The 13,492-nt window shown below is 42.3% G+C and overlaps 1 protein-coding gene across 1 annotated transcript; it reads right to left on the minus strand.

Annotated features, from left to right (window-relative positions):
• Positions 1 to 5,714: 5,714 nt before the first annotated feature.
• Positions 5,715 to 9,843, minus strand: LOC125490903. The gene is made up of 2 exons (XM_048631353.1): positions 8,975 to 9,843; positions 5,715 to 6,191 (listed from the first exon to the last, which is right to left on the minus strand). The coding sequence occupies exons 1-2, from the start codon at positions 9,768 to 9,770 to the stop codon at positions 6,178 to 6,180; spliced, it is 810 nt and encodes a 269-aa protein (XP_048487310.1). The 5' UTR covers positions 9,771 to 9,843; the 3' UTR covers positions 5,715 to 6,177.
• Positions 9,844 to 13,492: the final 3,649 nt, after the last annotated feature.

Consider the following 13,492-nt stretch of genomic DNA (forward strand, 5'->3'; position numbering starts at 1 on the left):
TACAAAAGATACAATTTACGGATTCTCTCAATTTGTCTCTTTACAGAGAAGGAGAAATTCGTAACAATTTTTACAGTTCAGTAAATTGTTAAATTGACATTTCTCTTCGGTTATAACGAATGGCTTCGGTTCAAGGCGTCCAGATTCTACTGAGATCAGAAACGGTTCAGTGTGCATCTGTACGGAAAGCGGAGACTTTGGAAATGATTATATACAGGGTGTTGAAAAAGTGATATAGAAAGCAGAAACAGGGCTACGCAGGGGGTCATCAAAAGTCGTAGAAGATGTTGTTCAGAATGACCGCCTGATTCAACCCGTTTCGGCTCATTCTACTTACCCTTTTTGCAACAACCTGTATACTTACTGTCTTCGTAACATGTATGATGATGATGACGATGAAAACATTTTAGCACAGTTTTAGCAGTTTAGTGCATACAATGAGAAATAACTTATATTCCATTTCACGGGGAAAGTCATCCGATACAAACAAAAACTACCCTTACTCGAATGTAATAAGGGTTCTGTCAGATGTCTTTCTCCGTGAAACAAGGAATAGTACCTAAGTGATAAAATCTGCACGATATTTGAAACACACTAAAAATGTGATTTTTGACGCATAGTCTTCATCCAATTTTAAAATAGTATATATCGTACCTAATATGAACATATAAGTTTGTAACGTCCGTATTTATATGAATAAGATTTTGTGACGACCGAATGGCGTAGTGGTTAGTGACCCTGACTACTGAGCCGATGGTCCCGGGTTCGATTCCCGGCTGGGGAAGATATTTGTTTAAACACAGATATTTGTTCTCGGGTCTTGGATGTGCCCGTAAAATGGCAATAGGCCCGCCCCCTATTACATTGGGACTAACATAACACTCTGGCGAAAAGTGGGTGCAGCAATGCACCTCTGCCTACCCCGCAAGGGAGTACAGTAGTACAAGGCGTGAGTGCGTGTAAAAAAAAAACAAAAAGATTTTGTGGTCGTAGTGATATTTTCATAAGCTAGAAAGTGCATATCTAGATTTAGATATTATGTGAACCCACCAACCCGCTACCAGCGTGGAGGGAAATGGTCCAAGCTTAGGAAGGCAGTTTAGACCTTCGGGATATGTACAAAGGTTCCACTCGAGAGAACGAGGTACAGGTACTTACACCCCCACAGAGAATAAAATAGGATAAGTTTTACAACATATTAAAACTACAGATTTGGCCTCAGCGACATCATCGGCAGTGCATTGTTTATAGGTATTTAATTATTATAAAATTGTAGTATGTATCTTTATATGATACTAAAAAATAAAAATATGCGTCTGAAAACCTATCAATAACGGTATTATACACATAAAGTGACATAATAAACAGCTATTATATTCAGTCCACCTAATAGCCTCGACATTTCGCCCGTTTTTAGCTGCATTCAACGCTATTTCGTTGCAAGGAGCCTCATTTTTCAAACTTGTCATATCTTGGGGTGCTTCTTAAAGTAACATAAGTACTCGGATATTTCATGACTGCAGTGGATTTTCAGTTGATGTTTTAAGAGTCAGATTTGATAATCTGACTCTTAAAACATCAACATCAGAGGATGATCAGAGGGAAAATGCCGATCGATGTTGTCGACTTTGTATTTATGTGTATAAAATGCATAATTTTTATAATAATTAGTATAAATTTTAGTATAAAAAATCATAAAATAGCTTTTAGTGGACTTTGGAAATAGATAACGGACATGATAAGTGATAAGGTAATGTAACTGGTCGAGAACTTAGTTCCTATAAGAAAGAATTCATACTGACTAAAAGAACAAAAGCCATATTATTTTGCCAAACTTGTGAAGTATAACGGTTGTCGTCATTTTAACAAATAAACAAAACACACTCAAACTGAATGACATGAAACTAAGAACAAACCTTCTTTGTCTGGGATTAAATACCAACTGTATCGAATAGGAAGCCACCAGAAGCCTCGGAGCAACCAGCAATACTGCATCATTTATACCTGATGACACTGACACTAATGCTCTGAGAAATTCTATTTACGAGTGTGCTGCCCTCTGCCGGGGGGGCGAAGGTTATACAGTTACCAGTGTGAGAGTGTGCGATGCAATGCAATGAGGTGGCCATTTTTGAGATAGTCAAGGAGTAATAAATTGTATGGGTTTTACAAGTTTGCAGGGATTCTGCTGGTGGTGCACCAGTAGGTATGTTTTGACACATATAACAACGCGGACTCGGGTGTTTTTGATATGACGTTTTTTTTTTCCATACATTATCGTTTCATGTATCTTCATCATCATCATAGCTCATAGTCATCTAGTACTAGACTGGACATAGAAGCACGACAATACTCTATCCTCATCCATTCCCGGAGACCCGGTCTAACAAACCTGAGTAGTAGTAATTCAAACTTTCAATTCCATGATAGAAAAGAGTCAATTGAGCTGTGATATTTACTTATTTAAAACGTCACCCTCACTTATCACGGTACCGCCCCCCAGATGGAGCATTTACTCTCCTGTGCCCTGTGCCCTGTGCCCTTCCACCTGCACTCGGGAAGACTTACTCTAGGCCAACCAAAGTGCTATCAAAGTTGCTTCTTTTTGGTCTTAAAAAATTCGCATGTTCACTGACACGAAAGAAGAAGATCACCTTAACTTGAACCTTTCTTACTGCATTTCGTGTACTTACTTATATTTTTTTCAGCAATTCACACAATGACTTCATTCTCCGTAAGCGAGCCCTCCTTCATCAAATAGACTTATCATTGGCACGTCTCTATTCCACTACACTATTAATTTATAAGCAACCGAATTTACTCCACGAAATAGTGGCAGCATTTTATAAAGAAAGCCCACTATAATATTCTATTTGGCCGGAGGTCAGAGGCGACCTTGAATTATTTCGCAGTTGCCAGCGAAATGTGGCGGTGAACAGACTACGTTGTGTGTTGAGTGTATTTTAATACAATGTTCAGTGTACGGTGGCCTGCGCCTAAAAGTATACAGGCGGAGTTTTTAAAATAGCGATCCCTGATGATGAAGGGACCAGCTACATCTGTTATAAATCCGGGGACGTGTTGTGTGTGATGTGTGTAGCAGTGGTGTTCATGTGGATGTGCTTGAGCAGCATGTGAACTTGAGATCGCTATTTTAAAAACTCCGCCTGTATACTTTTAGGCGCAGGCCACCGTACACACTGAGTATGGGTAAAATCGGTAAATTGCATGTTTAATGAAACCGAAGTTTTAACCTTTCGGTGATGCTGAGAAAATAGACGCATATACTGGAATTTTTATTATATATTATATATTTTTGGAACTGTTATGAATATAGATACAACGATTTTTTAATTATTGTTAAATAAGTACTAGAAACTACAATAATAACTAATAGCGCAAAATGGACTATTCAGCTTAGATCTTTCATAAAATAAAATTCTATTAGAGTGATCAAATGCCCAAACATTCTTTTTTAATTTCAAAATAAAAAACTATTGAATTTAGAAAAAATATAAAGTTTTTTTCTTTTCTGTAACAAGTAGCATTGTTTCCAGCCAGCTCCACGCAAGTTATGAGACAATATCTCCCGCTCTCGACTAAATCGAGAGTCATACAGAAATCTCAAGGACCTACCCACTGTAGTATACCGGGTACGAGTATCAGTGCTAAAGCTACATGCAGCCCTGCCAGCAAAAAATTGGTTTTACTATAAGGTGATTGCTAAGTCGATGTAATTCTTTGAATGGGTGATAGATGAAGGCATTTTCAGTCGAATTAGGTACTCCTATAATGCCTTATCCCAAACTAAAATATTAGTGAAATTTTGAACCTCTAGATGGTTAGAAAGTAAAAAAGACTTCTTACTGCTTAGGTTTTACTCCAACAGTACAATGCAGGCTACCTTCAAGTAATGTAACAGGACAATTTAGTGAAACGGTCCTTCGCTCAGTTTAATACAATTCTGACACAAGTGTTTCCTCGTTTTCTTAATCTTTTTTCTCTAGTGGGTAAGTATAACTTAAATTTACAATAAAATACTTAAAAGACATTTTGTTGTTAAGTATGGATAGCCGAACAAAGCATTACCGCACTTTTTTTTTAAATATAACATTTTAATCGACATTTTGATAAAATATACCTAGCTATAAACACATTAATGTGAAAAAATAAACTAAAATTGGTTCAGTCAGTTCGTTTGGGAGCTAAGCTACACAGACAGATACACAAACACATCGACACGTTAAGTTTAAAACAAATCTATTTTTTGCGTCGGGGTCTTAAAATATAATGCAATGTGCTTGGAAGGTTTGGAACCAATAAAACCCCCACTTCCAAACGTCAAACGATCGCGCACCAAGCTGCTTAGGTATTATTACACCATATAATAAAAAACTTTCAACGTAAAATGAGCGTCAATAGCCTGCGACTTAAGTTCCCGAGGTTTTCTTACAAAATGGCGAAAACTTTCAAGGAAATTATGTTATTTCATCTGAAAACTGACCTAGATTTGGGACTAGAAAATTAAACTTCAGTGATCTGAAAGATTAGATAATGCTTTTGATGTCTTTCGGCGATCGCAGTGGATCATTTTAGGGTAAGTTATAAATCAAGTGGAGCGTAGAAAGAAAACACGATGTAGACTATCTTGGATCATAGGATTTAATGGCAGCCAAAATTGTACGCAATAATATCTGGTAACGCCGCTAAGCCGGAGTCCCTTCGATAGAAAAAAAATAAAAGAAACTACAGCAAGGTGTCTCACCGAGGGAAAGGGTTGATGAAGTGTCGTGCACCTACCTGGTCGCCGGAGGCAGTTCAGGAGACCAGGAAAAGGCGGCCGGCTTCCAGACCCTCGCCTGGCGCCACGTGCTCGATCGATCAGAGATCAGAGCAATCCAAAGCACTGCAGCACTCAACACACACACTGATATTCTTCGGTTAGCGGTTCACCACGAATAATGAAGAAGCGGAAGACTTTAGCAACTAGCCAATCGTCTATTTTGAAAATAAGTTCAATCGCGAATAACTTAGCGCGACGGCGGCCATGAATTCGTTTTCGGAACTGATTGTCTGTGGGTGGCGCAGACAGTGTTGCCACACGTAGCGTTGCGGTGCACGACATAAGCGGAAATAGGGAAAAGGATTTTAGGATCGAAACCTTGCGAAAATTATGAAAGTAAATATATTAAAAGATAGGTGGCGACACCATTTCCTCCCCCCTTAAAGGGTCACCTTTAAAAACATTCATAAGTGAAACGAGACAAAATTATAGCCTAGCTAATGCGGTAACTAAAACTAATTATAAACTACAGCGGTAGATACTAATGTATTGTTTATTGTGACGGGAGCGGACATAAACGTACAACCGGGCGAGCGTATGTGCCCCTAGCAGTCCTTACAGTAACTACCCGCGTTACTCCATCCCTTGAAGGATGAACTTTGTCGACAATCGCCAATGGCCACGAAAGCGGAGGCGCGTTATCATCTATTGTTAAATACGAGAGTAAAAGACGGCTGCTCGATTGACACTGACCTTTATTTCAACTAACGGTGTTAGTGAAGCGGTGACGTAGCACGCGCCTTATCTATTACTAGGTATAAGTACTTACATACCTAATATCCCTCCACCAAAGCTTACAACTAAATACACACTAAGTATAATAATATTTAAAGGCTTGCAAAAACTAGAATAATTTCCTATAGTCAACTCTAGGTATATCTCTTAATCCTAATCTAGTACGGGAAGGGACAGGTTCGCGTGTTTCCTCATCGGGGGAGCGCGGCCGCTCCGGGGACTGGTGTGGAGTGGTAAACTCGACATCATCTGTCGGTGCCTCCTGGTGAAGAGCGGAGGCCGATGCCCCGGGCTCTGTGCTAGGACTATTAAAGTGTCCAACCAACTCTTCCCCTTCTCTAAACGAAAACTGCGTGTTGTCATTATCCAGGCTAAAATCGTAATGTTCGTTTAGAGATTGCCCTTTATACTTAAAAATCTGATTTTTATGTTTCTTTACTAAATTTTTGTCAACTGAATCCCTCACAAGATAAATAATCTTGCCCAGCTTTTCCACTATTGTTCCTCTTTTCCAAATGAATTTATTATTGTTTAAATGCTTCTTGTACATGACGTCATCGCCAGCGATAAAGTCCTTCCTAAGTGTACCACCTCGATATTTATTCTGTAAGCACTGTTTTTCATAAACTGTATTAGTTAAATTATTTGTCGGGGGCGGTGACGGTGGAAAAATGAGATCGAGTCTCGATTTCAGTTCCCTGTTAAATACTAATGAAGCTGGAGATTGCCCTGTTGTGGTATGCACCGAATTGCGGTAATCAAAAAGATACCTAAGCAACCTATTATTTATACTTTCCGCATTACGACCCTGTAGCAAAGAACATTTTATGCCCTTTTTTACAACTTTGACGAAACTTTCGGCTTGGCCGTTACTAGCCGGGTGGTATGGCGGAGAAGTGAGATGTTGAATTCCGTTTAGTTTACAAAAGTTTTTAAAACAATCTGATGTCATGGCCGTGCCGTTATCACTGACCAGAGTTGAGGGTATCCCGTAGTGTGACATAAAATCACACAACTTATTTACCAAATTGGATGACGTAACATTATTCTTCATGTCATAGCATTCGACCCATTTAGAATAGGCATCGACAATTACTAAAAACATCCTGTTATCGATTGGACCGAGAAAATCTAAATGAATTCTATCAAACGCTTGTTTCGGGTATGGCCATGAAACAATAGGTGAGCGCGGCGGCGCTGGCCGTAAACAAACACAAATGCTACATTCTCCTATCATTTTATCTATGGCTTCATCGACTTTAGGAAACCAAAATTTGGATCGTGCCAATGCTTTCGTCTTAACGATGCCTAGATGTGAGGTATGCAGTTCGTCTAAAATTTTCGAACGTAAAACTTCCGGCAATACCACCTTATGCCCTCGTAATAACACACCATTTTCGAACGAAAGTTGAAGCCTGCACAGGTAATACGGTTTCAAACTCTGGTCTGAAACTTTTTTTGGCCAGCCCTCCTGCACGTAAGTAACAACTTTGCGTAGCACTGTATCACGTCCAGTCTCAATTGATAAAATCTTGTGGGTAACTGGCAAGCTACCATCTATGACAAAATTTACATAAGCGGTAGTCTCTTGTTGCGTGGCCCCGAGGCCGAGCGACGACTTGCTATCGTCACGTGCACAACCCGGTTCTAAGGGCGCTCGTGATAAGAAATCTGCGCTATTATGTGCGCTGCGCACATATTCAATTTTGTAATTGTACGCAGATAAAAAAATTGCATATCTTTGCAGGCGGTTTGCTGAAACCTCCGGCACTCCGTGGTTTGGTCCAAAAATTGCAACTAGGGGCTTGTGGTCCGTTCGTAGAGTAAATGGCTCCGATCTCGCATATAAAAATTGGTGAAACCTACGTATTCCAAAAATTATGGCCGTTGCCTCTTTTTGAATTTGAGAGTACTTTTTCTCTGCCGAATTTAGAGTGCGGGAGGCGTAAGCCACAGGACGTTCCAGACCGTCTTCCCCTATTTGAGAAAGAATTGACCCTAACCCAAAATTTGACGCGTCTACTGTCAAAATTATGTGAGCATTAACGTTAAAATGAGCCAATGTTTTTTCCGAAGATAACTCATTTTTTATTGCACAGAAAGCCGTGTCATGTTCTTTTAACCACGACCATTTCTTATCTTTTTTTAGTAAATCGTACAGAGGCGCGAGCACGGAGGATGCATTTGGTACGAAATTACGATAGTAATTAACTAGTCCTAAAAATGATTGTAACTGATTTACATTTTTAGGGGTGGGCGCCTCCTTAATCGCTTTAACTTTATCAGGAGATTTCCTAATGCCGTTTTTATCGATAATATAGCCCAAATACGATACCTCATCCTTAAAAAACTCACACTTATCATAGCGTAAGGTCAGTCCTGCGTCCTTGAAACTTTGTAAAACGCGTCTGAGTCTTTCCATGTGTTCCTGCCTGTCTTTACCCGTTATCAATACGTCATCTAAAAAGGTTAATACCCCCTCGTGCCCAAGAATGCTCTCCATTACCTTTTGAAATATAGCTGGTGCTGAAGAAAGCCCAAAAACTAAACGCTTGTATTTGAAAAGCCCTTTGTGCGTATTAATGCATGTTACATTTTTATCATCTTCAATAATGCATTGGTTATAGGCGGATTTCATATCCAACTTTGAGAATTGAACCCCACCATGCAATTTAGTGAAAAGCTCTTGAACTGTTGGTAATGGGTATTTTTCAATTAACAATTGTTTATTTAGGGTTTGCGAATAGTCCGCACATAGCCGAACTGAACCATCCGACTTTAGTACCGGGACAATGGGTGACGCGTATTCCGAAAACTTTACAGGTTCAATGATCTCAGACTCAACTAACCTATCAATTTCCTTATCTAACTTCTCTCTCAATGCAAAAGGTACCGGTCTCGCCTTTATAAATCTCGGTTTCGCATCTTCCTTCAAGTGCAACTTTATTTTATATTTATTAAAACAGCCGAGGCGGTCTGAAAATAAATCCGAATATGTATGAATTAGCTGTTGGAGTTCGTTATCACCTAAACTAGAAAGCTCACAGTACTTTATTGAAGATAATTGAAGTTCGAATGCTGATATGAAATCACGGCCTAGTATCGGTGGCCCGCCGTTTTTAATTATGAAAACTTCAAAGTTAATTGTTTTGTTCTCGTAAGTTATAGGCAAACTAACACACCCTAAACATTTAAGTTGGTTTCCTGAATAACTCAAAAGGTTTTTGTTTGTTTGCCGCAATGGTACATCACTGAAACACGAATTATAAGTTACATCAGAGATGGCCGTTACGGAAGAACCACTGTCAATCTCAAACTTCATTAGCTTATCTTTAATCAGTACAGTTTCTGACATAGGAGTACCGTTTCGACAACGAATGTTATACAAGTACTCACCGTCATCGCCCTCGCTTACATTGTCTTCGCCGACATAATTTACTTTATTACACATTTTGCGTAGGTGACCTTTAGAATTGCACTTTTTGCACTTGTACCTAGCGAACCGGCACTCGCTAGTTTTGTGGTTTTTGCGTCCACACACTGCACATTTCACTCGATCTGTGTCGGGTTGCGATTTCGACACTCCTTCTATTTTAAAAAGAACGTCGCCGCCGCCGCTGCCGCTGGTCCCCGCTGGTGCACTCGCCGCCGCCGCCGCGCGCGCGCACCGCACGCTCTCCGCCTGGTCCACCGCCGCTGACAATGTCAGTTCCTTTATGTCCAAGGTGAAGATTTTCTCGCGTTCAGGTCCCGCTGCCATGCCCATCACGAATTTATCGAGTAAGGCGTCCTCTAAATGTTTAAAGTTACAATGAGCGGCGAGGCCTCTTAAACGGACCGCCCATTGCGCGTACGACTCCCCCTGCTGTTGTGACGCGGCGTAGAATTTACTCCTTTCAGCAAATCCGCACCGTTTTGGTATGAAATGGGCGTCCAACACATCAATAATGTTTTGGAAGCTCACTTTGTCCAACGTATTGGGTAAAACCAAATTACTCGCCAATTTGAAGGAATCGTCTGTGAGTGCACTCAACAATATGGCGCGCCTCTTAACTCCCGATTTATCGGATTCTTCATTTATTCCATTTGCCAGGAAAAACTGCTCCAGTCTACTCTTAAACGTAGACCAATCCTGTTGTTGGTGGTCGAAACTGGAAATATTTCCGACAAACGGAGAAAATGCTGCACACATTGTCCACACAAATTATGTTAATCTTTGAGGGTAGGTACGCGTCCCGTCGCCACTGTTAAATACGAGAGTAAAAGACGGCTGCTTGATTGACACTGACCTTTATTTCAACTAACGGTGTTAGTGAAGCGGTGACGTAGCACGCGCCTTATCTATTACTAGGTATAAGTACTTACATACCTAATATCTATGATAACTACAACTGTTCCAGGTATAATAGCAGAGGATGGAACATTCCATTTCTGTCGAGTCTGCAAGCCATGTAAGTATTCCACTCTCCATCTCCTCCAAAAGGATTGTACGAGTTTATCGAGCAACGAGTGCCTATGAAGTAGGCTAAGGTTGTCGTCATGCACTTCAGCCGCGGGCAACGAAAGTAAAGGCGCGGTGTGAAGAAAATGGCTGGGCGTCAGCGCGGCGGGTTCAGCGGGGTCCGCACTGAGCACAGTAAGAGGCCGCGAATTGAGTACACTCTCGATTTGAGCGAGTACAGTAACCAGCTCTTCATATGAATGCAGCTTTGACCAATCACTTTAAATAGGTGATTCTTTACCACCTTCACCATGCTCTCCCAGCACCCCCCGAAATGTGGACTGGCTGGGCAGTTAAATTTCCATTCAATTCGGTTTTCTGTGAGCTCCTGCTTGAGACTGCAACTGAATTCGTCGCTGTTTAGAAATTTGTAAAGGTCGCGTAAGTAAGAATTAGCGCCGACAAAATTAGTTCCCCTATCAGAATGCATGACCTTTACCGGGCCTCGGCGGGACAAGAAACGCTTTAAAGCGGCCAAAAAACTGGCGGTGCTCAGGTCAGTCGCTACCTCAATATGTAGTGCGCGAGTGGTAAGACATGTGAAGACGCAAATATAGGCCTTCATAGCCTTAGCTCCACGGCGACGAACAGGAGTGTAAGCGATAGGCCCTGCGTAGTCACAACCTGTGTGGGTGAATGGCTTCGTAACTTGCTTCGTGCGACAGTCGGGCAAGTCAGCCATCAGCGGATAAGTCGGACGCGGGCGCGCGCGAAAGCAAACATTGCATTGGTGCACTATCCTCCGCACTACGCGCCGAGCAGATAGAATCCAGTACTTCTGGCGAAGTAATGACAGGAGCAACTCTGGCCCTGCGTGCAAATATTTTTTGTGATAATATTGTATTATCAGGTTAACCGCGTGATCATCACGAGGCAGAAGTATCGGGTGTTGATTATCGAAATCTAAATCGGAATTGGAGAGTCGGCCGCCAACTCGGATTAGGTCGTTGTGTAAAAACGGTCTTAATTTATTAAGCACCGGGGAAACAGGCAAGTCATTTTTAATATTTAATAACTCATCTTTAAAATGTTTGTTTTGGAGTATTTGCAGCAATTTAGTTTCTGCGTACTCCAAGTCAGTAGCGGTAATACACGTAGGTTCGCGGCGTGGTAATAGTTTTAAAACCCTACATATATATACGATTATTCGCAGGAGTTTGGTCCATGACGAGGAACGAGAAGCAGCGGGGTAAATACTACACTCGTCAGCAGGTGTCAAAACAGCGTGAACTAAGTTCCTTTGTTCGGGAACGTCGTCTAAAGTGGAATCGTTAACTTCATCAAAGGAAGGCCACTGTGAAGCATTTGATGCTAGCCAGGACGGCCCGTTAAACCACAGCGGATGGGCTTTCAGTTTAGAGGGGTCGACGCCGCGCGACAGGCAGTCGGCCGGGTTGTCTGTCCCCGCGACGTGATGAAAGTTTTCAGCGGATACATTTTCATTTATTTTAATAACACGGTTGGCAACAAATGTTTGCCAACGGTGAGGCGAATTTTTTATCCAATAAAGCGCAACCTTGGAATCTGTGTAGGCGCGGACCCTAATTGAAATGCGGGAATTATACGTTTCAAGTACTGAGCGTAATAATTTCGACAGTAAAAGAACTGCGCAAAGCTCCATACGAGCAATCGTATGGGGCGGGGTGGGTGCTATCTTGGACTTCGCGCAGAGAAGGCGGACCACATTACCCGACGGAGAAGCGACGTGCACGTACACAACGCCGCCTTGCGCCTGCTCACTAGCATCTGCGAACCCTACCAAGGTCACCTCGCAACCAGTCGCGACGCTGAGACAACGAGGGATTTTTATCTCATTAAGCGCCGGCAGTTCGCGACAAAATTGTCGCCAAAGCCTTACTACCTGGTCGGGCGGGACTTCGTCCCAATCCACCTTCAGCTGCCATAGTTTCTTAATTAATAACTTAGCTACCAATACAGTTGGCGCGACGAAACCCATTCTGTCCCAAAGTCGGGCGATCGTTGACATTATGGTGCGTTTGGTACACACTGAGTCCAAATCAGGAGGGTCGATTTTAAAATAAAAGTCGTCATTATCAGTAGACCAACCGAGTCCTAATATTTTATGCTCTGTAGCCTTGTCGAATTCAACCTCAGTAGGTATCTTGTGCGAAGCGGGCAACTCATTGAGTGCGTATTGTGAATTACTGTTCCATTTAACAAGATCCCACTGGGCACCCTTGAACATTTGAATCAGCTGTTTTGCTGCGTCCACCGCCTCCTGTTCTGTATCAACAGAAAAGGCGATATCGTCCATATACAGGCAGGACGGGACGATCTCCGCCGCGTGCGGATACTCGGCACCGTCATCGTCGACGAGCTGCTGCACAGTGCGGAGCGCGTGGAAGGGACTTGACTTTAAACCGAAACATACTCTATTAAATTGATATAGAACCAGAGGATCGTTTGGATTAAAACGATATAAAATTCTCTGATAGCGTCTATCAGATTCGCGAAGCATAATCTGCAGAAACATCTGTTTGCAATCAGCGGTCATCGCTACAGCGTGTAGGCGAAAATTTAAAATAATTTTAAACAAGTCCCCTTGTAAATTTGGCCCACTGTGCAGCACCTCGTTTAGCGAGACACCGGATGAAGTCTTGCAACTTGCATCTAACACGGGGCGCAGCTTCGTGGTGGACTTGTCCTCGCGGAGGACACCATGGTGCGGGATTATATAGCTCGGGGACAAATCGTCCGATGACGCCTGCGGGGGAACGGTCAGTGGCTCCACATAACCTTTGGAAATATAGTCTTTAATGACGTCATCGTAAGCGGCACGAAGCTCGGGAGAAGCCTCGAGCTTCTTCTCCAAACACAAAAAACGTTCGCGAGCAATGTTATAGGAGTCCCCAAGTAAAAACACGTCTTTATCAAACGGGAGAGCTACAGTGTAACGGCCGGTCACGGGGTCACGTTCCGTAGTTGAGCGGTAAAAATGTTCACATTCAACATCCGTGGGGTGCTGAACGGGCGAGCCGGGGACTTCTTTCAGTTCCCAGAAGCGGGTAATTAAATGATCCATAGGCTGCTGTGGCACTATGGCGCAGCATGACGTCACGCATGCTGGGCGGGCGGCGAGCGCAGGCACGACTCCCATGAGTACGTAACCTAGCACTGTATGAATAGCGGGCGGCCCCGATGGTCCACTGGAGACCACGTCGTCGGGAAGAATCAAATGCGGAAACAGCGAAGCACCAATCAAAACATCGATTTTGTTGGGCGTAGCGAAATGGTCGTCTGCCAATGCTATTTTATTAAGATATCGCAGGGCGGTGGAGTCGACATAAGCGGTAGGTAAGTTGTCAGTAATCTTATCAACAACTAAAGAATTGATTTTGTATTTTATGTTATTATTAAAGCGCGAGAAAAACTGTAAGTCCAATGTCCCGTGG

This window comes from Plutella xylostella, chromosome 28 (assembly GCF_932276165.1).
Source record: "Plutella xylostella chromosome 28, ilPluXylo3.1, whole genome shotgun sequence".
NCBI lineage: Eukaryota > Metazoa > Arthropoda > Insecta > Lepidoptera > Plutellidae > Plutella > Plutella xylostella.